The sequence below is a fragment of the Somniosus microcephalus genome, chromosome 2 (genome assembly GCF_052327205.1).
Source record: "Somniosus microcephalus isolate GS21.2 chromosome 2, FLI_Smic_1.0, whole genome shotgun sequence".
Classification (NCBI taxonomy): Eukaryota; Metazoa; Chordata; class Chondrichthyes; order Squaliformes; family Somniosidae; genus Somniosus; species Somniosus microcephalus.
This window is the reverse complement of record NC_140988.1, coordinates 1,770,540-1,797,303: the sequence shown is the minus strand read 5'-3', so window position 1 is coordinate 1,797,303 and position 26,764 is coordinate 1,770,540. Positions and strand designations below refer to the sequence as shown.

The 26,764-nt window shown below is 48.1% G+C and overlaps 2 protein-coding genes across 5 annotated transcripts in view; both read right to left on the bottom strand.

Annotated features, from left to right (window-relative positions):
- Window positions 1–22,609, bottom strand: part of srp72 (signal recognition particle 72) — an 86,433-nt gene extending 63,824 nt beyond the window's left edge. Inside the window, exons 1-4 of the mRNA XM_086005506.1 lie at window positions 22,446–22,609; window positions 16,947–17,067; window positions 16,277–16,400; window positions 10,334–10,477 (exon numbers count right to left, since the gene is read on the bottom strand). Of these exons, the coding sequence (XP_085861632.1) occupies window positions 10,334–10,477; window positions 16,277–16,400; window positions 16,947–17,067; window positions 22,446–22,548 (492 nt within the window). The 5' untranslated portion in view covers window positions 22,549–22,609. The remainder of the gene's footprint in view (window positions 1–10,333; window positions 10,478–16,276; window positions 16,401–16,946; window positions 17,068–22,445) is intronic.
- The window catches only part of gne (glucosamine (UDP-N-acetyl)-2-epimerase/N-acetylmannosamine kinase), a 467,449-nt gene that overhangs the window by 161,007 nt on the left and 279,678 nt on the right, over window positions 1–26,764 (bottom strand). The gene's annotated exons all lie outside the window — the stretch shown is intronic.

The window sequence follows — 26,764 nt, the reverse complement described above, 5'->3', positions numbered from 1 at the left end:
TCGGTTTGTCCCTATGCCAATTTGCACGTGGCTCAGGCAACAATCCAGAGATTATTACCTTTGAGGTTCTGCTTTTTAATTTGGATCCTAGCTCCTTTTTTTTTTAATTATTCGTTCATGGGATGTGGGCATCGCTGGCAAGGCCAGCATTTATTGCCCATCCCTAATTGCCCTTGAGAAGGCGGTGGTGAGTCGCCTTCTTGAACCGCTGCAGTCCGTGAGGTGAAGGTGCTCCCACAGTGCTGTTAGGGAGGGAGTGCCAGGATTTTGACCCAGACGATGAAGGATCAGCGATATACTTCTAAGTCAGGATGGTGTGTGACTTGGAGGTGGTGGTGTTCCCATGCGCCTGCTGCCCTTGTCCTTCTAGGTGGTAGAGGTCGTGGGTTTGGGAGGTGCTGTTGAAGAAGCCTTGGCGAGTTGCTGCAGTGCATCTTGTAGATGGTACACACTGCAGCCACGGTACGCCGGTGGTGGAGGGAGTGAATGTTTAAGGTGGTGGATGGGGTGCCAATCAAGCGGGCTGCTTTGTCCTGGATGGATGGTGTCGAGCTTCTTGAGTGTTGTTGGAGCTGCACTCATCCAGGCAAGTGGAGAGTATTCCATCACACTCCTGACTTGTGCCTTGTAGATGGTGGAAAGGCTTTGGGGAGTCAGGAGTGAGACACTCGCCACAGAATACCCAGCTCTGACCTGCTCTTGTTGCCACATTATTTATGTAGCTGGTCCAGTTAAGTTTCTGGTCAACAGTGACCTCCAAGATGTTGATGGTGGGGGATGCGGCGATGGCAATGCCGTTGAATGTCAAGGGGCGGTAGTTAAGACTCTCGCTTGTGTGGCGAATGTTACCTGCAGACATGGACTGCTTCATTATCTGAGGAGTTGTGAATGGCGCTGAACACTGTGCAGTCATCAGCGAACATCCAGATTTCCATCTAATGTTGGAGGGAAGGTCATTGATGAAACAGCTGAAGATGATTGGGCCTAGGACACTGCCCCGAGGAACTCCTGCAGCTACATCCTGGGGCCTTGATGATTGACCTCCAAACATCACAACTATCTTCCTTTGTGCTAGGTATGATTCCAGCTCGTGGAGAATTTCCCCCCACCGCCCCCCCACCGATTCCCATTGACTTCAGTTTTACTGGGGCTCCTTGATGCCACACTCGGTCAAATGCTGCCTTGATGTCAAGGGCAGTCACTTTCACCTCACCTCTGGAATTCAGCTCCTTTGTCCATGTTTGGACCAAGGCTGTAATGAGGTCGGGAGCCGAGTGGTCTTGGCGGAACCCAAACTGGGCATCAGTGAACAGGTTATTGGTGAGTAAGTGCCGCTTGATAGCACTATCAATGACACCTTCCATCACTTTGCTGATGATTGAGAGCAGACTGATGGGGCGGTAATGGGTCGGGTTGTATTTGTCCTGCTTTTTATGGACAGGACATACCTGGGCAGTTTTCCACATCGTCAGATACGTGCCAGTGTTGTAGCTGTACTGGAACAGCTTGGTTAGAGGCGCAGCTAGTTCTGGAGCACAAGTTTTCAGCACGATAGCTGGGATGTTGTCGGGGGAAATAGCCTTTGCTGTATCCAGTGCACTCAGCCGTTTCTTGATATCATGTGGAGTGAATCGAATTGGCTGAAGACTGGCGTGTGTGATGGTGTGGACCTCAGGAGTAGGCCGATATGGATCATCCACACGGCATTTCTGGCTGAAGATGGTTGCAAACACTTCAGCCTTGTTTTTTGCACTCACGTGCTGAGCTCCACCATCATTGAGGATGGGGATATTCATGGAGTCTATGCATCTGCGACAGGTAGATTGGCAAGGACGAGGTCAAGTAGGTTTTCCCCTCGTGTTGGTTCTCACCACTTGTCACAGGCCCAGACTGGCAGTTATGTCCTTCAGGACTCGGCCAGCTCGGTCAGTAGTGGTGCTACCGAGCCACTCTTGGTGATGGACATTGAAGTCCCCCACCCAGAGTACATTCTGTGCCCTTGCTACACTCAGTGCTTCTTCCAAGTGGTGTTCAACGTGGAGGAGTACTGATTCATCAGCTGAGGGAGGGCGGTAGGTGGTGATCAGCAGGAGGTTTCCTTGCCCATACTTGACCTGAAGCCATGAGACTTCATGGGGTCCGGAGTCAATGTTGAGGACTCCCAGGGTCACTCCTTTCCGACTGTATACCACTGTGCCGCCACCCCTGGAGGGTCTGTCCTGCCGGTCGGACAGGACATACCCAGGAATGCTGATGGAGGAGTTTGGGACATTGGCTGAAAGGTATGATTCTGTGCGTATGACTATGTTTGCTTGATTAGTCTGTGGGACAGCTCTCCCAATTTTGGCACAAGTCCCCAGAAGTTGGTGAGGAGGACTTTGCAGGGTCGACTGGGTGCCGTTGGCTTGGTCGATGCCGGGTGGTCCATCCGGTTTCATTCTTATTATGTTTCGTAGCAGTTAGTTACAACTGAGTGGCTTGCTAGGCCATTTCAGAGGGTAGTTAAGAGTCAACCACATTGCTGTGGGTCTGGAGTCATATATCGGCCAGACCAGGTAAGCACAGCAGATTTCCTTCCCTAAAGGACATTAGTGAACCAGATGGGTTTTTACGACAATCTGATAGTTTCATGGCTACCATTACTGACACTAGCTTTTTATTCCAGATTTATTTAATTAACTGAATTTAAATTCCCCAGCTGCCATGGTGGGATTTGAACTCACGTCTCTGGATCATTAGTCCAGGCTTCTGGATTACTAGCCCAGTGACATTACCACTACGCTACCGTTCCTCAAACTCCCTCAACAGAACCTCATTCCTAGTTCTACCTATGTCATTGGTTCCTACGTGGACCACAACAACTGGATCCTCCCCTTCCCACTCCAAGTTCTCCAGCCGCGACAAAATATCCTTAACCCTGGCACCGGGCAGACTACACAACCTTCAGAACTCCTGGTCGTGGCTGCAGAGAACAGGTGGTGGATGGGGTGCCGATCAAGTGGATTGCTGTGTCATGGATGGTGTCGAGCTTAGAGTGTTGTTGGAGCTGCACTCATAGAAACATTGAAAAATAGGAGCAGGAGTAGGCCATTCGGCCCTTTCAGCCTGCTCTGCCATTCAATATGATCATGGCTGATCCTCTATCTCAATACCATGTTCCCGCTCTCTCCCCATACCCCTTGATGCCTTTTGTGTCTAGAAATCTATCTATCTCCTTCGTAAATATATTCAGTGACTTGGCCTCCACAGCCTTCTGTGGTAGAGAATTCCACAGGTTCACCACCCTGAGTGAAGAAATTTCACCTCATCTCAGTTCTAAATGTCCTACCCTGTACCCTGAGACCCCTCGTTCTAGAATCCCCAGCCAGGGGAAACATCCTCCCTGCATCCAGTCTATCTAGCCCTGTCAGAATTTTATCCGTTTCAATGAGATCCCCTCTCATTCTTCTAAACTCTAGTGAATACAGGCCTAGTCGACCCAATCTCTCCTCATAGGACAATCCCCCCATCCCAGGAATCAGTCTGGTGAACCTTCGCTGCACTCCCTCTATGGCAAGTATATCCTTTCTTAGGTAAGGAGACCAAAACTGCACACAGTACTCCAGGTGTGGTCTCACCAAGGCCCTGTACAACTGTAGTAATGCATCCTTGCTCCTGTACTCAAATCCTCTTGCAACGAAGGCCAACATACCATTTGCCTTCCTAACTGCTTGCTGCACCTGCATGTTTGCTTTCAGTGACTGGTGTACAAGGACACCCAGGTCCCTTTGTACATCAGCATTTTCCAATCTACCACCATTTAAATAATACTCTACCTTTCTGTTTTTCCTACCGAAGTGGATAACTTCACATTTATCCACATTATACTGCATCTGCCATGTATTTGCCCACTCACTCAACTTGTCTAAATCGCCTTGAAGCCTCTTTGCATCCTCCTCACAACTCACAATCCCACCTAGTTTCGTGTCGTCAGCAAAAATCATTGATATATATTGTGAATAGCTAGGGCCCAAGCACTGATCCCTGCGGTACCCCACTAGTCACCGCCTGCCACCCCGAAAAAGACCCATTTATTCCTACTCTGTTTCCTGTATGTTAACCAATTTTCAATCCATGCCAGTATATTACCGCCAATCCCATGTGCTTTAGTTTTGCACACTAACCTCTTATGTGGGACTTTATCAAAGGCCTTCTGAAAATCCAAATACACCACATCCACTGGTTCTCCTTTATCTATTCTTACCAGTTACATCCTCAAAAAACTCCAGTAGGTTTGTCAAACACGATTTCCCTTTCATAAATCCATGCTGACTTTGTCTAATCATGTTGATATTTTCTAAGTGTCCTGTTATCAAATCGTATATAATACACTCTAGCATTTTCCCTACTACTGATGTTAGGCTAACTGGTCTGTAGTTCCCTGTTTTCTCTCTCCCTCCTTTATTAAATAGTGGAGTTACATTTGCCACCCTCCAATCTGCAGGAACTGTTCCATAATCTATAGAATTTTGGAAGATGACAACCAATGCATCCACTATTTCCATGGCTACCTCTTTTAGTACTGAGATGCAGATCATCAGGCCCTGGGGATTTATCGGCTTTCAGACCCATTAATTTCTCCAGCACTATTTTTTTTTACTAATACTAATATCCTTTAATTCCTCCTTCTCACTAGACCCTTGGTTCCCTAGCATTTCTGGGAAGTTATTTGTGTCCTCTTCCGTGAAGACAGAACCAAAGTATTTGTTTAATTGCTCTGCCATTTCCTTGTTCCCCATTATAAATTCTCCCATTTCTGACTGTAAGGAACCTACATTTGTCTTCACTAATCTTTTTCTTTTTACATACTTGTAGAAGCTTTTACAATCTGCTTTTATGTTCCTTGCAAGTTTACTCTCATACTCTATTTTTCCCCTCTTAATCAATCTCTTGGTCCTTTTTTGCTGAACTCTAAACTGCTCCCAATCCTCAGGCTTGCTACTTTTTCTGGCAACTTTATATGACTCCTCTTTGGATCTAATAATACTCCTTAATCCATACTCACCCAGGCAAGTGGCAGCAATGGGCTCTGGAGCCAAGTGGTTCTTGAAGAAACTAATCAGAGTTTTGGTGAGTAGGTAATGTGTGATGGCACTATTGATGACTCCTTCCATCACTGATCGTGAATGGGAGGAGGCTGCTGGGGCGGTAATTAGCCAGGTTAGATTTATAGAAAGTTACAGCACGAAAGGAGGCCATTTCAGCCCATCGTGTCCGCGCCAGCCAACAAAGAGCTATCCAGCCTAATCCCACTTCCCAGCTCTTGGTCTGTAGCCCTGCAGGTTAGAGCATCCCAAGTGCATATCCAAGTACTTTTTAAATGTGGTTAGGGTTCCTGCCTCTACCAGCCTTTCAGGCAGTGAGTTCCAGACCCCCACAGCCCTCTGGGTGAAGAAATTTCCCCTCAAATCCCCTCTAAACCTTCCACCAATTACTTTAAATCTGTGCCCCCTGGTTTTTGACCCCTCTGCAAAGGGAAATAGGTCCTCTCTATCCACTTTATCAAGGCCCCTCTTCATTTTATACACCTCAATAAGGTCTCCCCTCAGCCTCCTCTGTTCCAAGGAAAACAGACCCAGCCTATCCAGTCTTTCCTCATAGCTAAGATTCTCTACTCCTGGCAACATCCTTGTAAATCTCCTCTGTACCCTCTCCAGTGCAATCACATCTTTCCTGTAATGTGGTGACCAGAACTGCACGCAGTACTCCAGCTGAGGCCTAACGAGTGTTTTATACAGTTGAAGCATAACCCCCCCTGCTCTTGTATTCTATGCCACGGCTAATAAAGGCAAGCATTCCATATGCCTTCTTAACCACCTTATCTACCTGGCCTGCTACCTTCAGGGATCTGTGGACATGCACTCCAAGGTCCCTTTGTTCCTCTACACTATTCAGTGTCCTACCATTTAATGTGTATTCCCTTTCCTTGTTAGCCCTCCCTTTCCTTGTTAGCCCTCCCCAAATACATTACCTCACACTTCTCCGGATTGAATTCCATTTGCCACTGTTCTGCCCACCTGACCAATTTATTGATATCTTCCTGCAGTCTACAGCTTTCTTCTTCAGTATCAACCACACAGCCGATTTTAGTATCATCTGCAAACTTCTTAATCATGCCCCCTATATTCAAGTCTAGATCACTGATATATACCACAAAAAGCAAGGGACCTAGTACTGAGCCCCACTGGAAACAGCCTTCCAGTGACAAAAACACCCATCAACCATTACCTCTACTTCCTGTCTCCGAGCCAGTTTTGAATCCAACTTGACACTTTTGCCCTGGATCCCATGAGCTTTTAACTTTGTGACCACTCTGCCATGTGGAACCTTATCAAAAGCCTTGCTAAAGTCCATATACACTACATCAAACGCACTACCCTCAGCTACCCTCCTTGTTACCGCCTCAAAAAATTCAATCAAGTTTGCCAGACATGATTTTCCCTTAACAAATCCGTGCTGACTATCATTGATTAATCCGTGTCTTTCTAAATGAAGATTTATCCTGTCCTTCAGAATTCTTTCCAATAATTTTCCCACCACCGAGGTTAGGCTGACTGGCCTATAATTACTCGGTCTATCCTTTTCAAACAAGGGTACCACATTAGCAGTCCTCCAGCACCACACCTGAAGCCAGAGAGGATTGAAAAATGATGGTCAGGGCCTCTGCTATTTCCTCTTTTGCTTCGCTTACCAGCCTGGGATACATTTCATCCGGGCCTGGGGATTTATCCACTTTTAAAGCTGCTAAATCCCTTAATACTTCCTCTCTCACTATGTTTATTTCATCTAATATTTCACACTCCTCCCCCGATAGCAATGTCTGCTTCGCCCCTCTCCTTTGTGAAAACAGATATAAAGTATTCATTAAGAACCCTACCGCATCTCCCGCCTCCACACACAGATTACCCACATGATCTCTAATAGGCCCTACCCTTCCTTTAGTTATCCTCTTACTCTTAATATATTTATAAAACATCCTTGGGTTTATTTGATTTTACTTGCCAAGAATTTTTCATGCTCTCTCTTTGCTTTCCTAATATCATTTTTAATTGCACCCCTGCACTTTCTGTACTCCTCTAAAGATTCTGGAGTATTTAGCCCTCGGTATCTGTCATACGCCTCCCTTTTTTTCTTTATCCTACCCTGTATGTCCTTAAACATCCAGGGGGCTCTAGATTTGTTAGTCCCATCTTTTTTCTTTCAGGGCACATATTTGGTCTGAACTCTCTGGATCTCCTCCTTGAATGCCTCCCACTGCTCTGATACTGATTTACCTTCAAGTAGCTGTTTCCAGTCCACTATGGCTAAATCCTCTCTGAGCTTAGCAAAATTTGCTTTTCCCCAATTTATAATTTTTATTCCTGGTCCAACCTTGTCCTTTTCCATAACTACCTTAAATTTAACAGAATTATGGTCACTAGCACCAAAATGCTCCCCCACTGATACGCCTTCTACCTGCCCAGCTTCATTCCCCAAAATTAAGTCCAGAACCGCCCCCTTCCTTGTTGGGCTTGCGACATACTGGCTAAAAAAGTTTTCCTGGATGCATTTTAGGAATTCCGCACCCTCTAGACCCTTCACACTAATTTTATCCCAGTTAATATTAGGGTAGTTGAAATCCCCTACTATTACTGCCCTATAGTTTTTGTACTTCTCAGAAATTTGTCTACATATTTGTTCTTCTAGCTCCCTCTCACTGTTTGGGGGTCTGTAGTACACTCCCAGCAGTTTGATCGCCCCTTTTTTGTTTTTCAATTCGACCCATATGGCCTCGTTTGATGATCCCTCCAACATATCCTCCATCCTCACAGCTGTAATAGTTTCTTTAATCAATACCATGACCCCCCTCCCTTTTTACCTCCCTCTTTGTCCCATCTGAAAATCCTGTAACCAGGAATGTTGAGCTGCCATACCTGCCCCTCTTTCAGCCACGTCTCTCTAATAGCTATTATATCATCGTCCCAAGTATCTACCTGTGCCCTCAGCTCATCTGCCTTGTTCGCTATACTCCTTGCATTGAAGTATATACCATTTAGTACAGGCAAACCTCCTTGTTGACTACTATCTAGCCCTTGATTCCTCTGTCCTTCCAATTTGCTTTCCACTTCCAGTTTTTCTTCCCTCCCTTTTGACTCTATACTTAGGTTCCCATCCCCCTGCCAAGCTAGTTTAAACCCTCCCCAGCAGCACTAGCAAACCCTTCGGCGAGGATATTGGTCCCGTTCCCATTGAGGTGCAATCCATCTGGCTCGTAGAGGTCCCACCTCCCCCAGAAACGGTTCCAATTCCTCAGGAATCTAAAGCCCTCCATCCTACACCATCTCTCCAGCCACGCATTCATCTGCTCTATCTTCCTAGTTTTGTACTCACTAGCATGTGGCACTGGTAGTAATCCAGAGATCACTATCTTTGAGGCCCTGCTTTTTAACCTCTTTCCTAGCTCCCTAAACTCTGCCTGCAGGACCTCATCCCTCTTTCTACCTATGTCGTTGGTAACGATGTGGACCACGACCTCTGGCTGTTCACCCTCCCCCCTCAGAATGCCCTGCAGCCGTTCAGTGACATCCTTGACCCTGGAACCAGGGGGCGACGTACCATCCTGGAGTCATGTCTGTGGCCGCAGAAACGCCTGTCTGCTCTCCTAACTATTGAATCCCCTATCACTATTGGTCTCCCTCTCCTCTTCCCCCCCCCACCTGTGCAGCTGAGCCCTCCAAGGTGCCATGGACTTGGCTCTGGCTGCACTCCCCAGAGGAACCATTGCCCTCACCAGTACTCAGCACCGAATACTGGTTGGTGAGCAAGATGGGCTGGTCTTCCTCTTTTGTCTGAAGGTCACCCATTCCCTCTCTGCCTGCACACTCTTAAGCTGCGGGGTGACCACCTCTGGAAACGTGCTATCCACGTAGCTCTCAGCCTCACGGATGCATAGCAGTGACTGCACATGAGGTGTCCAGGACTTCCCACATGGCACAGGATGTGCATTCCACGGGTGTGAGCTGCACTGCCATACCTCTAATTAACAGACTATTTACTAACCTAGCTGGAATAAACTTAAAAACTTTAAGAAAGCCAAACAAAAACACTTACCAGGTACTCACAAATCAGCTCCCTCTTTTTGAATGTTTAGTTTTTAATCCCGGCTCTTAATTTAAACCAATGTCCAAGATAAAGAGAGAAATACTGATCAACCAATCACTTCCCTGCTTTCCTGTGAGTCACTCGTTTTTGTTGTCAGGTCCGCTGCCTCCGCTCTCGGGCCTCACTCTGTCGCGCTCTTTATATCCTCAGACTCCGTTCTCGGCTCCCTCTCAGGTCCGCTACCTCCACACTCGGGCCTCGCTCTGTCGTGCTCTTGATATCCTCAGACTCTGTTCTCGTTTCCTCTCAGGTCCGCTGCCTCCGCTCAAACGATTAACCTTGTCTTTGTCGATAGGACATATCTGATCAATTGTCCACGTTGTTGGCTAGATACCAGTATCATAACTGCACTGGAACAGCTTCACAGGTCTTTAGCACTACATGCAGGATGTTGTCAGGGCCCATCACCTTCCTTGTGTCCAGTGCATTAGCCGCTTAATGTCACGTGGTGTGAACAAAACTAGCTGAGCAGTGGTCTCTGTGGTGGTGGGAGGAGGCAGATAGGGTCATCCACACACTGGCAAACACTTTAGTCTTGTCTCTTGCACTCACCTGCTAAGCTCCAACATGGTTGGGGATGGTAGGTTCACAAAGTCTCCTCTTCCTCCTCCCCGTTACTTGCCCGATTGTCCACCAACATTCTCAACTGGATGTGGTAAGTCTACAAAGCTTTGCTCTCTATATAGCCTGCTGTTTTTGATGCTATAGCATGTAGGTAGCCCAATGTTGTAGCTTTATAGGTTGGTGCCTCATTCTAGAGTATGCCTGGTGCTGCTTCTGGTGTGCCGTTCTACACTCTCCACTGAACTGGGTTTGCTCTCCCAGCTTGACAGCAATGGAGGGGAGGGAGGGGAGGAAGGGAAGGAGGGGTGTGAAGGAGAGTCCAAGAGTGCATCAAGGTCTAGAACGGAACTGTTAAGGTGTCTGTGTATTTCTAGCATTTTCTGTTTTCATTTCCGATTTTAGGCACTTGCCGCTTAAAAAAAAAATTTGTCCAAGCGTAACTCATTCATAAAATATTTAACGGAGGAACTTAAAGCAAGAAAAGTTATTACACAATAAATTTCTACATTATCCTCAAAAGGCACGGTAACATAAAGATGTAATTAAATATGTAGTACACTTCCTTCAATAGAAAGATTCTGCTACTTACAGCGGAGGAATTTTCCCAGGTACTTAAAGCTGCCACAACAGCAGAAAGGTTGGTCTTCCTCTCCTCTTCGTAGTCATCTTGCGAGTTCCGAATTAAATCACGATAAACTGATAAACAGTCTTCATAACGTTCCAATCTATACAACTGAATTTACACAACAGGTAAATCTCCCTTCAGACAATAGAAGCACCATTATTCAATATTAGAATCTTATCATTTGTCTACATTCTGTGCTAAATGCACCACTAATTGCTGTTGCAAGTCTAACAGTATACTTTAATCAATAGATTTTGGATCCATCAAGCTTGAATATTAAAGCAAACAAGATGTCCCATAAGCAAAGATTTTCTTTCTTTACTGATCCCTCCACCACATTTTACTCCAGTTAACCAGAACCTCTCGGGCAGGTAATCCCACTAACCCATCGCCCCCATCTTGTTAAGCTGCACTGGCTCCCTGTACCCCACTGCATCAACTTCAAGATCCTCGTTCTCATCTTCAAACCCTGCCACGGTCTTTCCTCACCCTATCTTAATGCCCCAGTCTGTACCTCTGCCCGTCAGACACTGGATTGCTATTCCACCCTCACTTACTCCACTGCCACTACTTTACTACCCTTGGATTTCCCCGTCCCCCCACCCCCCCCAAGATGCTTCTTCTTGATACTCTTTTCCCCCCTTCCAATTGTCTCTTAAAAAAATCTCTCTCCAACTCTCTTTAACTGTTCCTGACTCCTGCTCTGCTTTCTCTTTGTCCCTTTTAATTTGCTTTGAGATATCTTTCTATATTAGGCTAATATTTTATGCTCTTCTACAAGCTTGGAGTTTAAAAAATTGATGCAATTCAAGGTTGTGCATTTTCTGCATGGTCCTAAAAGATGCTTTAAAAGAGAATGCATCATGCACACTTTCACTGCAGAATGGTTTTCAATGGAAGCAGCAGCAAGTGTCCTCTACATCAGCAACTCTAAGAACACAGCAGAACTTTGGGACCTCAGGTAAAGTGTAGGAAGCTCTCACAAAACTGGCATTCTGAACCACTGTACAGTTACTTGAAATGGAAACAGCTTAAGTGCAAGTGATGCTTTGGCCCAGGAATTATTGAAGCCACAGGCAACTGAACACCTCATTGATAAAGGGTGATTCACTGTTGAACCACTTATTAAATCCGGGGCAGGGGAGGCTGGGGGAGAGGTGGGGCCATGGGAGAAAAGGGGCTGGGGGTGCGGGGCTGGGGAGAAGGGGGGGTGGGAAGGGTAGAGTCATAGAGTTATACAGCACAGAAAGAGGCCCTTCGGCCCATCGTGTCCACGCCGGCCATCAAGCCCTGTCTATTCTAATCCCATTTTCCAGCATTTGGTCCGTAGCCTTGTGTGCTATGGCGTTTCAAGTGCTCATCTAAATGCTGCTTGAATGCTGTGAGGGTTCCTGCCTCTACCACCCTTTCAGGCAGCGAGTTCCAGATTCCAACCACCCTCTGGGTGAAAAAGTTTTTCCCTCAAATCCCCTCTAAACCTCCTGCCCCTTACCTTGAAACTATGCCCCCTGGTTATTGACCCCTCTACTAAGGAGAAAGGTTCCTTTCTATCTACCCCCCTCATAATTTTGTACACCTCAATCAGGTCCCCTCTCAGCCTTCTCTGCTCTAAGGAAAACAACCCCAGCCTGTCCAGTCTCTCGTCATAGCTGAAGCGCTCCAGCCCAGGTAACATCCTGGTGAATCTCCTCTGCAACCTCTCCAATGCAATCACATCCTTCCTATAGTGTGGCGACCAGAACTGCACACAGTATTCCAGCTGTGGCCTAACTAGCGTTTTGTACAGCTCCACCATAACCTCCCTGCTCTTATATTCTTTGCCTCGGCTAATGAAGGCAAGTATCCCATATGCCTTCTTAACCATCTTATCTACCTGTCCTGCTGCCTTCAGGGATCTATGTACATGCACACAAAGGTCCCTCTGATCCTCTGTCCTTCCTAGGGTCCTACCATTCATTGTGTATTCCCTTGCCTTGTTAGTCCTCCCAAAATGCATCACATCACACTTTTCAGAGTTAAATTCCATTTGCCACTGTTCTGCCCATCTGACCAACCCGTCTATATCGTCCTGTAGGAGGCTTCCCTCCTCGCTATTTACCACTCCACCAATTTTCGTGTCATCTGTGAACTTACTGATCATACCTCCTACATTCATATCTAAATCATTAATGTACACTACAAACAGCAAAGGACCCAGCACCGATCCCTGCGGTATACCACTGGGCACAGGCTTCCAGTCACAAAAACAACCTTCGATCATCACCCTCTGCCTCCTGCCACTAAGCCAATTTTGGATCAAATTGCCCTGGATTCCATGGGCTCTTACGTTCTTGACCAGTCTCCCATGCGGGACTTTGTCACAAGCCTTACTGAAGTCTATGTAGACTACATCAGCTGCACTACCCTCATCCACACACCTAGTCACCCCCTCGAAAAATTCAATCAAATTGGTTAGACATGATCTCCCCCTGACAAAGCCATGCTGACTATCCTTGATTAATCCTTGCCTCTCCAAGTGGAGACTAACTCTGTCCCTCAGAATTTTTTCCAATAATTTCCCTACCCACTGATGTTAGGTTCACTGGCCTGTAATTCCCTGGTTTATCCCTACTACCCTTCTTGAAAAATGGTACTACGTTAGCTGTCCTCCAGTCCTCTGGCACCTCCCCTGTGGCCAGAGAGGTTCTGAAAATTTGTGTCAGAGCCCCTGCAATATCCTCCCTTGACTCACACAGCAGCCTGGGATACATCTCGTCTGGGCCTGGGGATTTATCCACTTTTAAACCCGCTAAAACTCCTCCCTCTCAATGCTAATTTGTTCAAGTATATCACCATCCCCCTGCCTGATTTCTATGCCTACATCATCCTTCTCCATAGTGAACACAGATGCAAAATGTTCATTTAAAACCTCGCTTACATATTCTGGTTCTACACAGATTGCCACTTTGGTCCCTAATGGGTCCTACTCTTTCCCTGGTTATCCTCTTGCCCTTAATATACTTATAAAACACCTTGGGATTTTCCTTTATTTTGCCCGCCAGTGTTTTTTCATGCCCCCTCTTCGCTCTCCTAATTTCTTTTTTAAGTACCCCCCTGCACTTTCTATATTCCTCTAGGGCTTCCACTGTTTTAGTCCTTTGTATCTGCCAAAAGCCTCCCTTTTTTCCTAATCCATTCTTGTATATCCCTTGACATCCAAGGTTCCCTGGACTTGTTGGTCCCACCCTTGACCTTTACGGTAACATGTTGGCGTTGTACTCTCTCTCTTTCCTTTCTGAAAGACTCCCACTGCTCTGATGTGGATTTTCCTACAAGTAGCTGATCCCAGTCCATTTTGGCCAGATCCTGCCTTATAACATTAAAATTGGCCTTCCCCCAATTTAGAACCTTTATTTCCGGTCCATCTTTGTCCTTTTCCATGACTACCTTAAATCTCACCGAATTATAGTCACTGTCACCAAAATGCTCTCCTACTGACACTTCTACCACTTGCCCGGCTACATTCCCTAGAATTAGGTCCAGTACCACCCCCTCTCTTGTAGGACTTTCTACATGCTGGCTCAAAAGGCTCTCCTGGATGCACTTTAAGAATTCCGCACCCTCTAAGCCTTTCACACTCTGACTACCTCAGTTAATACTGGGGAAGTTGAAATCCCCTACTATTATTACCTTATTATTTTTACACTTCTCTGAGATTTGCCTACATATCTGTTCTTCTATCTCCCCTTGACTGTTTGGGGGCCTATAGTACACTTCCAGCAAAGTGCTTGCCCCCTTTTTGTTTTTAAGTTCTACCCATATGGCCTCATTAGTGGAACCTGCTAAGATATCATCCCTCCTTACTGCAGTAATTGACTCCTTTATTAATATTGCGACACCCCCTCCTCTTTTACACCCCCATCTGTCTCGCCCGAAGATTCTATACCCCGGAATATTGAGCTGCCAGTCTTGCCCCTCCCTCAACCATGTCTCTGTGATAGCAACAATATCATACTCCCATGTGTTCATCAACACCTTCAATTCATCCGTCTTACTCGTAAGACTTCTTGCACCCCCTTGTGCCATTACATATTTGCTCTGCCTTCCAGACTGACTTGTTTTTTTCCTCTATATTTAGTTGTGCATCACCCCCTACTATAGCTCTACTCTGTATCCCATCCCCAAATAAAACTGCGAATATCCATCATAACATTTAGCACAAAACACGATTACTGCGAACAACTATCAGCAAGATTCCCAGTAACCCTGTAATCTCTAAATAGTGGAATTCAATGAATTAGTCCATTTAAGTTTAAAGTCCTTACCAGATGTAGTTCCATTAAAAGTCATCTCATTCTTTCACAGGAACTGGAAACTGTGGAACTCCTCACCTCCGTCGGTCTCCCCTTCCATCTAAACCCCACACTCGACACGAGTCGATCGCTATTTCCTGACTTACATCACCTTCGCGGTACTCCACACTATGAACCTTGAACTATCACCCTGTTTTCTCAAATAAAACTATCCACATTCTCACCATATCCTTCAAATCCTTCTCTGTCCAGAAACACGTGTAAGTGCCTCTTGAACCGGCTGTCCTGTGCACAGGACCATCTGCCTTAATGGCCTGTCGCAGTATCTCGCTGCACAGTTCTATTATTCTTTGCCCGGCTACCCATCGTACTAACTTTGTTTTTAGCTTATGCCCCTGGTATTTGAACCCTTCTCCATAGTGAACAAATTTCTAGGATCAACTTTACTAATTTCTTTCATTTATCTATATAAATAAAAATAATCAATCAAGTGCAAGTTACATTTTAAATTAATCTGCAGCACAAAACATGATACACTTCTCTGATTGGCTCAGGTAACCAAGTGATTGAGGTAGGAAAAGCTACCACCAAGCATATTGCTTTCTCAATCACTATAAATTTACTCAATACAGGAAACTTTGTGCTATCCGGAGGTGAGCTATCCGGCAATCTGGAGCCACTGGCAAAAATCAGCAGCCGTTTTTTATTCTTTTTGTTTGTTTTTTTTGCTTTGTTTGAACAGTCAAGCTGTGCAAGGTCTGTAGCTATAGCAACAGCTTCAGCTACAGAGCTTTAGGGCCACACCCGAGTGTTTAGAAGCTGTTGCTAAGCAACAGTGTTTGTTGTCAAATACGGAGATAAGAATCTCTGTATCTCTCAACATTAACTCTGGAGAGTACGGCACTTTTTAGGCAACGGCAGCAGCTCAGTCCCGTGGGTGCCGGATAGCACAAAGTTTCCTGTATGTATATTTATTATGGCTATATTTTCCCACTACATTTACCATTCATTTATCAACTTTCACTTCCATGGGCCTCTGAGCGTGCGGCTAGGTGGCTGAAGGCAAGACTGCCAGTGGTGGGCAGTGCACAAGATGCCAGTCAGAGGAACGGAGAGTTTGGGGGAGGTTATAGGGCTGAAGGAGGCATCAAAGATAGGGAGGGAGAGGGCATGAAGGGATTTAAACACGAGGAAGAGAAATCCCACCCGACTTTCAGCCTGGGTCCGCACCACCAAAGTCTGGGAAATCCATTCCCTGAGTAATGTCATGATAGCTCCATTAGTAATCTTGAAAACTTCAAACGGGTCTCCTAAAAATCTTTTTCCAAAGACAATAACCCTAACTTCCTTAATCTTTCCCCCTAATTTAAACTCCTGACACCTAGAATTACCTTCTCAAGGCCAATAATACATAATGTTAGGAACTAGAACCACAGTACACCTGATGGGCCTGACCAGCATTTTAGATACTGCAACCTCTTTAGATTTATATACTATAGCCCTCTGTAGATGTAACTTATCTTATTGAGAGCTTGGATTTAAAGCAGCATAGCCAGAGAGAGAACACATTTACTTCAGCTGCCAACAGGTAACATACAAGGAAATCTTTACATACCACTTGGCCATAAAGTTCCTTTAACTTGTCAGTCTGCTGGTCGACGCTTTCAATGGTCTTCAATGCCGTTTCTATTCGGTTCAGTCTGTATTCACAGTAAGCCTTCTCAAAGGCAATTGCTTCACTGAAAAGCAATAGTCGGAGCAAAACAAAGTTAGTTTTGATGGACTAAATGACAAGAATTGTTTTTAAATTGTTGTATTCACACTTAATCATTTCACACCCTTTTCAAACACGGTTTCTAAATATGCTGAATTAAAATACAGGAGTCTCTTGCTGTAAAACAAACCAATCATGACATATCTTTTGATTAATTAAGTCTGGATATCAGCAATGTCACAGTACACTACAACTAAACTTATAATGCATGGATAGTTTAAGCTAAGGTTTTCCAAGCAAAGTTACCAGCCCAAAAATGCCAAGTATTACAACATTATAACAGTAACTACACTTTAAAATGCTTCATTGGCTATAAAGTGCCTTGGGATCTCCTGATATTATCAAAGGCGCTATAGAAATGCAAGTTCTTTCTTTAGTACTGTTTAATAAACTTCAACCAAAAACACTGAGCCCAGCTATTTGGCCGTATTCTACATGTGTAATAATGGAATCTACTTATTGAGCAGATTTCCAGCCCATGTGTGAGATGTTCTGGTTATTTGCAACTTACCTAGCGAGCACCTTAGTATGAGTGTGGATTATATTAAGAGCTTCCTTAAAACTTCCGTTGTGGACCAGACAGACCACTTTACAATGCAGAGCAGTGACATCGTCCTTGTCATCTTGCAGTACTACAGAGAAAGAATTAACACGGGCTGCAGTTTCACACAGTTTAATTCTATTAAAGTTTAGCATCACATCGACAAATGAACTCAAAGAAAACCCAAACCAACACATTTACAAACAGCTATTCTAAAATTCTGCTGTGGCTAAAAATATACTTCCTTCATTTCACTAAATTCATTTTTTTCATTTCCTCACCTTCGTCATTCTCTATTCCTTGACAAATAGTTGAAAAGTTGTACTGAAGCCATTAACACTTAATTCCCTCTGCTGAAAGCACCATTCTTACCATCTATCAACAATGCTCTGCTTCTCCAAATGCCAATCCCTATCCTGAATGACCCTGAACATCTTGACTTTAACCCTAAATAACAACAGAAAATGCTGGAAAAACTCAGCAGGTCAGGCAACATCCGTGGAGAGAAATTTGAGTTGACGTTTCGGGTGGGACCCTTCTTCAAAACTGGAAAGAAAAGAAACTAGATCGAAGGCAGGGCTGCGATCGGACAAAAGAATAAAAGAAACAGAAGAAGTAAAAGAGATTAGAAGCTAGACGAGATGGTAATAGGCTGGGATTAGGTGTAAAGTGTACTGGCAGGGCAAAAGATAGCTGCCAGGTGTGAGAGAGAAACAAAAGGAAAGGGGGGGGGGGGTGAAAGGAGTGGAACAATTACAAGAGAAAATGAAATGGGGGCCGAGCTTATGATCTGAAATTGTTGAACTCGATATTGAGTCCGGAAGGCTGCAGACTGCCTAATCGGAAGATGAGGTGCTGTTCCTCGAGTTTACGTTGAGCTTCCGTGGAACAATACAAGAGGCCAAGGACGGTGAGGTCCGAGTGGGAATGGAGCGGTGAATTAAAATGACAGGCGACCGGAAGCTCGGGGTCACCCTTGCGGACTGAACGGAGGTGTTCCGCAAAGCGGTCACCCAATCTGCGTTTGGTCTCCCCAATGTAGAGGAGAGCGCATCGTGAGCAGCGAATACAGTATACTAGATTGCGAGAAGTACAAGTAAATCGCTGTTTCACCTGGAAGGGGTGTTTGGGGCCCTGGACAGTGGGAAGGTATAGGGGCAGGTGTTACATCTCCTCCGCTTGCACGGGAAGGTGCCAGGCGAAGGGGAAGGGCTGTTTGGGGTGATAGAGGAGTGGACTAGGGTGTCTCGGAGGGAGCGGTCCCTGCGGAATGCTGAAAGGGGAGGGGAGGGGAAGATACATTTGGTGGTGGGATCACTTTGGAGGTAGCGGAAATGCCGGAGGATGATCCGTTGAATGTGGAGGCTGGTGGGGTGAAAGGTGAGGACAAGGGGAACCCTATCGTGGTTCCGGGAGGGAGGGGCAGGGGTGAGGGCAGAAGTGCGGGAGATAGAACTGACACGGTCGAGGGCAGTGTCAACCACAGTAGAGGGGAATCCTCGGTTGCGGAAAAAGGAAGACATGTCTGAAGCACTGGTGTGGAAGGTGGCGTTGTCGGAGCAGATACGGCGGAGATGGAGAAACTGGGAGAATGGAATAGAGTCCTTACAGGAAGCGGGGTGGGAGGAAGTGTCCCCGTGTCTTCATTATTGATCTCTGCATAGTGTTTCATAGCTGCTACTTGCACCATACCACACTCTAAAACCAAAGGTCAGCGACCTGAAAAGTTAACTCTTTCTCTCTCCACAGATGCTGCCTGAACTGCTGAGTGTTTCCAGCATTTTGTTTTTATTCTAAAACTAGATTTGTCTAGTTTCACAGTGTAGGTCAACAAACAGGGACTGAATTAGCAAATTATTCACTGCCTTTCCCAACCTTAACTTGTGTTTTTATTCTTCTTCTGATATTTCTGTCTGTGTCAGTGATTTTATACGAGCCACCCAGGAAGGTTTCATACCACTCTTCCCTTCTGTCAGACTTGGTACTGCAACTTGATTTAGTCATGCCTGCCCTTCTGTTGTTGCCTAAAAAATGTGCACATCACACTTGGCCTGTCAACCAGTCTGACATCCCATGCCAGCTTTATCTCTGCTCAAAATTTTTATAAACCCACCATCAAAGCTGATAAATACAACTATTGAAACCACTGCTTCCCTGTCCCTCCGGAAACTGCTCCTTCACATCTCTTGACTAAACAGTCTCCCTGAGCTTCCATGAATCTTCCTTTCCACAGCTCTTCCATCTTGGTACCATTGTTAGTTCTCCTTACAAGAATACTAACCTTTTTCCGGACTTTTCTTCAAATCTGATCCTGATAATGTACCTCTCTCTCTAATACTGCATTCTGTTCTGACACTGACTGACATTAAGTTTCAACCCCTCCACACTCTGGACTCCATTAACACCCTCCTATCGTCCTTCAGATCTATGCCCCTAAACTTATCCTTGCCCCGTGCAAAGTTCCCAACCTGTCTCACTCCCAATACACCTTTCCTTCTCCTTGGAATTTTTCAAATGATCACGATTGTCACCATGATGTCAGCTGTGGCTCAGTGGGCAGCGCTCTCACCTCTGAGTCAGAAGGTTGTAGGTTCAAGTCCCACTCCAGAGGCTTGAGCACAAAAATCTAGGTTGACACTGAAGGAGCGCCACACTGTTGGAGGGGCATTACTGAGGGAGCGCTGCCCTGTCGGAGGGGCAGTACTGAGGGAGTGCTGCCGTCGGAGGGGCAGTACTGAGGGAGTGCTGCACTGGCAGAGGGGCAGTACTGAGGGAGCGCCGCACTGTCGGAGGGGCAGTACTGAGGGAGTGCCGCACTGTCGGAGGGCTGCCCTGTCAGAGGGGCAATACTGAGGGAGCGCTGCACTGTCGGAGGGGCAGTACTGAGGGAGTGTTGCACTGGCAGAGGGGCAGTACTGAGGGAGCGCCGCACTGTCGGAGGGGCAGTACTGAGGGAGTGCCGCACTGTCGGAGGGCTGCCCTGTCAGAGGGGCAGTACTGAGGGAGCGCTGCACTGTCGGAGGGGCAGTACTGAGGGAGTGCTGCACTGTCGGAGGAGCAGTACTGAGGGAGTGCTGCACTGGCAGAGGGGCAGTACTGAGGGAGCGCTGCACTGTCAAAGGGGCAGTACTGAGGGGGAGCGCCGCACTGTTGGCGAGTCAGTACTGAGGGAGCGCTGCACTGTCGGAGGGGCAGTACTGAGGCAGTGCCGCACTGTCGGAGGGGCAGTGCTGAGGGAGCGCAGCACTGTCGGAGGGGCAGTGATGAGGGAGTGCCGCACTGTCGGAGGGGCAGTACTGTCAGAGGGGCAGTACTGAGGGAGCGCTGCACTGTTAAAGGGGCAGTACTGAGGGAGCGCCGCACTGTTGGCGAGTCAGTACTGAGGGAGCGCTGCACTGTCGGAGGAGCAGTACTGAGGCAGTGCAGCACTGTCGGAGGGGCAGTACTGAGGGAGCGCAGCACTGTCGGAGGGGCAGTAATGAGGGAGTGCCGCACTGTCGGAGGGGCAGTACTGAGGGAGTGCTGCACTGTCAGAGCGGCAGTACTGAGGGAGCGCTGTACTGTCAAAGGGGCAGTACTGAGGGAGCGTCGCACTGTTGGCGAGTCAATACTGAGGGAGCGCTGCACTGTCGGAGGGGCAGTGCCGCACTGTCGGAGGGGCAGTGCCGCACTGTCGGAGGGGCAGTACTGAGGGAGTGCAGCAGTCGGAGGGGCAGTACTGAGGGAGCACCGCACTGGAATTTTTTGAGGATGTAACTGGTAGAATAGATAAGGGAGAATCAGTGGATGTGGTGTATTTGGACTTTCAGAAGGCTTTCGATAAGGTCCCGCATAAGAGATTAGTGTGTAAAGTTAAGGCACATGGGATTGGGGCAAGGTACTGACTTGGATAAAGAACTGGTTGGCAGACAGGAAGCAAAGAGTTGGAGTAAACGGCTCTTTTTCCGAGTGGCAGGCAGTGACTAGTGGGGTACCGCAGGGATCGGTCCTAGGACCCCAACTATTCACAATATATATAAATGATGATCTAGACGAGGGAACTAGATGTAATATCTCCAAGTTTGCAGACGACACAAAGCTGGGTGGGCATGTGTGCTGTGAGGAGGATGCCGAGAAACTCCAGTATGATTTGGACAGGTTGGGTGATTGGGCAGAAGCGTGGCAAATGCAGTATAATGTGGATAAATGCGAGGTAATCCACTTTGGTGGCAAAAACAGGAAGGCAGATTATTATCCAAATGGCAATAGATTGGGAGAGGGGGAAGTGCAGAGAGACCTGGGTGTCCTTGTGCACCAGTCGCTGAAGGTAAGCATGCAGGTGCATCAGGCGGTTAAGAAGGCAAATGGTATGTTGGCCTTCATAGCGAGAGGGTTTGAGTACAGGAACAAGGATGTCTTGCTGCAGTTGTACAGGGCCTTGGTGAGACCACACCTTGAGTATTGTGTGCAGTATTGGTCGCCTTATCTGAGGAAGGATGTTCTTGCCATGGAGGGAGTGCCGCGAAGATTCACCAGACTGATACCTGGGATGGCAGGAATGATGTATGAGGAGAGATTGGGTCGATTGGGCTTATACTCGCTGGAGTTTAGAAGAATGAGAGGGGATCTCATTGAAACTTATAAAATTCTGACAGGACTGGACAGACTAGATGCAGGAAGGATGTTCCCGATGGTCGGGGAGTCCAGAACCAGGGGTCACAGTCTAAGGATAAGGGGTAAGCCATTTAGGATAGAGATGAGGAGGAATTTCTTCACCCAGAGAGTGGTGAACCTGTGGAATTCTCTACCACAGAGGCAGTGGAGGCCAATTCATTAAATATATTCAAGAAGGAGTTAGATATATTTCTTAAGGCTAAAGGAATCAAGGGATATGGGGAGAAGGCAGGGACAGGGTACTGAATTTGGATGATCAGCCATGATCGCATTGAATGGCGGAGCAGGCTCGAGGGGCCGAATGGCCTACTCCTATCTTCTATGTTGGAGGTGCCGTCTTTCAAATGAGATGTTAAACTGAGGACCCGTCTTCTCACACACGTGAATGTACAATATCGCTATTTTGAGGACGAGCAGGGGATTTCTCCCCGGTGTTCTGGTCCAATATTCCTCAACCGACATCACTAAAACAGATTATCTGCTGTTTGTGGGAGCTTGCTGTGCGCAGATTGGCGGCCACGTTTCCCACATTACAACAGTGACTACATTTCAAAAAGTACTTCATTGGATGTGAAGCGCTTTGGGACGTTTGGTGGTCGCGAAAGGCGCTGTAGAAATGCAAGTCTTTCTTTCTGGTGACTCCAGGGGTCATTTATTGCCGACATTTCACACCCTCTGCTGGTCCCTAACCGGACACCGCAGGCCCGGACATTCCCGGTGCCGGATCCCCGGCCTCTGCCTCACTCCCAGCTCAGCAACTCGGCCCATCGGCTCCTCCAGTCCTTCAATGGGGCAAAAAACCCTCCCCGGCCTTACTTTTGTTGAGTGATTTCAGGGCCCGGCTGTAATCGGCAGTCTGTCCGCACCGATTCACCTCGGCCCACAGGGCCGTCACCGACCCGCCGCTCCCGCTCGCCATCGGCCGCCGTCCGCACCCCTCCCGACCGGGCCAGCACCGACCGAGCACCGCCACCAACACCGCCCCCGCCGGCCGGAGTCCGCACCGACTCACCGCACCGCCACCAACACCGCCCCCCGCCGGCCGGAGTCCACACCGACTCACCGCACCAACACCGCCCCCCGCCGGCCGGAGTCCGCACCGACTCACCGCACCGCCACCAACACCGCCCCCCGCCGGCCGGAGTCCACACCGACTCACCGCACCAACACCGCCCCCCGCCGGCCGGAGTCCGCACCGCCACCAACACCGCCCCCTCCCGCCCGGAGTCCGCACCGACCGAGCACCGCCACCAACACCGCCCCCTCCTGGCCGGAGTCCGCACCGACCGAGCACCGCCACCAACACCGCCCCCTCCCGGCCGGAGTCCGCACCGACCGTGCACCGCCACCAACACCGCCCCCTCCCGGCCGGAGTCCGCACCGCCACGAACACCGCCCCCTCCTGGCCGGAGTCCGCACCGACCGAGCACCGCCACCAACACTGCCCCCTCCCGGCCGGAGTCCGCACCGACCGAACACCGCCACGATTGTCGGCCGTCCAGTCTCCAGAAATTAAAGATTAATCTGCTGCGAGCAATCCGGGAGAAAAAGCAGAGGGGCAATAAAAAATTGTGGACATTTTTCATTTTCTTTGCGCACTTTTGATTATCAGTTATAAAAAATATTGGAGATTGCAAAGAGAGATTGAAGCTAGTGATGAAACCTCCCGAAAAACGTCCAATAGTGTCAGCTGTGGCTCACTGAGTCTCACGCTCGCTTCTGAGTCAGAAGGTTGTGGGTTCAAGTCCCCGCTCCAGGGACAAAGCACAAAAATGCAGTCTGACACTCGAGTGCAGTACTGAGGGAGCGCCGCACTGTCGGAGGGGCAGTACTGAGGGAGTGCCGCACTGTCGGAGGGGCAGTACTGAGGGAGCACCGCACTGTCGGAGGGGCAGTACTGAGGGAGCGCCGCACTGTCGGCGGGGCAGTACTGAGGGAGCGCCGCACTGTCGGAGGGGCAGTACTGAGGGAGCGCCGCACTGTCGGAGGGGCAGTACTGTGGGAGCGCCGCACTGTCGGAGGGGCAGTACTGAGGGAGCGCCGCACTGTCGGAGGGGCAGTACTGAGGGAGCGCCGCACTGTCGGAGGAGCAGTACTGAGGGGGCGCCGCACTGTCGGAGGGGCAGTACTGAGGGAGCGCCGCACTGTCGGAGGGGCAGTACTGAGGGAGTGTTGCACTGTTGGAGGGGCAGTACTGAGGGGGGCAGTACTGAGGGAGCACCACACTGTCGGACGGGCAGTACTATGGGAGCGCCGCACTGTCGGAAGGACATAGAAGGTTGGAGCAGGAGTAGGCCATTCGGCCCCTCGAGCCTGCTCCACCATTCAATGAGATCATGACTGATCATCCAAATTCAGTACCCTGTCCCTGCCTTCTCCCCATATCCCTTGATCCCTTTAGCCTTAAGAAATATATCTAACTCTTTCTTGAATATATTTAATGAATTGGCCTCAACTGCCTTCTGTGGTAGAGAATTCCACAGGTTCACCACTCTCTGGGTGAAGAAATTCCTCCTCATCTCTGTCCTAAATGGCTTACCCCTTATCCTTAGACTGTGACCCCTGGTTCTGGACTCCCCCGCCATCGGGAACATCCTGCGTGTAGTCCTATTAGAATTTTATAAGTTTCAATGAGATCCCCTCTCATTCTTCTAAACTCTAGCAAATATAAGCCCAATCGACCCAATCTCTCCTCATATGTCATTCCTGCCATCCCAGGTATCAGTATGGTGAATCTTTGCTGCACTCCCTCTATGGCAAGAACATCCTTCCTCAGATAAGGCGACCAAAACTGTACACAATGCTCAAGGTGTGGTCTCACCAAGGCCCTGTACAACTGCAGCAAGACATCCTTGTTCCTGTACTCGAACCCTCTCGCTACGAAGGCCAACATACCATTTGCTTTCTTAACCGCCTGCTGCACCTGCATGCTTACCTTCAGCAACTGGTGCACAAGGACACCCAGGTCTCGTTGCACTTCCCCTTCTCCCAATATATTGCCGTTCAGATAATAATCTGCCTTCCTGTTTTTGCCACCAAAGTGGATAACCTCGCATTTATCCACATTATACTGCATCTGCCATGCTTCTGCCCAATCACCAACCTGTCCAAATCATACTGGAGTTTCTCTGCATCCTCCTCACAGCACACACGCCCACCCAGCTTTGTGTCGTCTGCAAACTTGACATAGTATAGATGCATTTAAGGGTAGGCTAGATAAGCATATGAGGGAGAAGGGAATAGGGGGTTATGCTGATAGAGTTAGATGAGGTAAGGCGGGAGAAGGCTCGTGTGGAGCATAAATCCGGCATGGGCTGGTTGGGCTAAATGGCCTGTTTCTGTGCAGTACATCCTATGTAGTCAGATGTGAAACCCCCCCAAGGTGCTTCACATTAGCGTTATCAAACAAAATTTGACACCGAGCCACATAAGGAGATATTAGGACAGGAAGAGGTCGGTTTTAGGAGCATCTTAAAGGAGAGAGAGGCGGAGAGGCTTAGGGAGGGAATTCCAGAGCTTAGGCCGTATGTACACTGGCACGCAAAAGAGCAGATATGGGACATTGAACAATGGACTTCCACAGGATTCTGTCCTGGCATCCATGTTATTCAACGTTTGCACCAGTGATCTGCCCGAAGCAGAGTTTTGTTTCATTCGTTCATGGGATGTCAGCATTGCTGGCAAGGCCAGCCTTTATTGCCCATCCCTAGTTGTCCTTGAGAAGGTAGTGGTGAGCCGCTTTCTTGAACTGCTGCAGTCCGTGTGGTGAAGGTGCTCCCACAGGGCTGTTAGGGAGGGAGTTCCAGGATTTTGACCCAGCGACGATGAAGGAATGGCGATATACTTTCAAGTCAGGATGGTGTGTGACTTGGAGGGGAACTTGGAGGTGGTGGTGTTCCCATGCAACTGCTGCCCTTGTCCTTTTAGTTGGTAGAGGTCGCAGATTTGGGAGGCGCTGCCGAAGAAGCCTTGGTGAGTTGCTGCAGTGCATCTTGTAGATGATACACACTGCAGCTATGGTATGCCAATGGTGAAAGGAGTGAATGTTTAAAGTGGTGGATGGGGTGCTAATCAAGCGGGCTGCTTTGTCTTGGATGGTGTCGAGCTTCTTTAGTGTTGTTGGAGCTGCACTCATCCAGGCAAGTGGCGAGTATTCCATCTCACTCCTTACTTGTGCCTTGTAGATGGTGGAAAGTCTTTGGGGAGTCAGGAGGTGAGACACTCGCCGCAGAATACCTAGCCTCTGACCTGCCCTTGTAGCCACAGTATTTATGTGGCTGGTCCAGTTCAGTTTCTGGTCAATGGTGAGGTGACCCCCAGGATGTTGCTGGTGGGGGATTTGGCAATGGTAATGCCGTTGAATGTCAAGTGGCAGTAGTTCGATGCTCGCTTGTTGGAAATAGTCATTGCCTGGCACTTGTGTGGCGCAAATGTTACCTGCCACTTATCAACCCAAGCCTGAATGTCGTCCAGGTCTTGCTGCACGCAGGCATGGATTGCTTCATTATCTGAGGAGTTGCAAATTGCACTGAACACTGCAGTCATCAGCGAACATCCCCATTTCTGACCTTATGATTGAGGGAAGGTCATTGATGAAGCAGCTGAAGATGGTTGGGCCTAGGACACTGCCCTGAGGAACTTCTGCAGTGATGTCCTAGGCTGTGATGATTGACCTCCAACCACCACAATCATCTTCCTTTGTGCTAGGTATGACTCCAGCTAGTGAAGAGTTTTCCCCGATTCCCATTGACTTCAGTTTTACTAGGGCTCCTTGTTGCCGCACTTGGTCAAATGCTAACCTCACCTCTGGAATTCAGCTCCTTTGTCCAAGTTTGGACCAAGGCTGTAATGAGGTCGGGACCCGAGTGGTCTTGGCAGAACCCAAACTGGGCATCAGTGAGCAGGTTATTGGTGAGTAAGTGCTGCTTGATAGCACTGTCGACAACACCTTCCATCACTTTGCTGATGATTGAGAATAGACTGATGGGGCGGTAATTGGCTGGATTGGATTTGTCCTGTTTTTTGTGGACAGGACATACCTGGACAGTTTTCCACATTGTCGGATAGATGCCAGCGTTGTAGCTGCACTGGACCACTTGGCTAGAGGCGCGGCTAGTTCTGGAGCACAAGTCTTC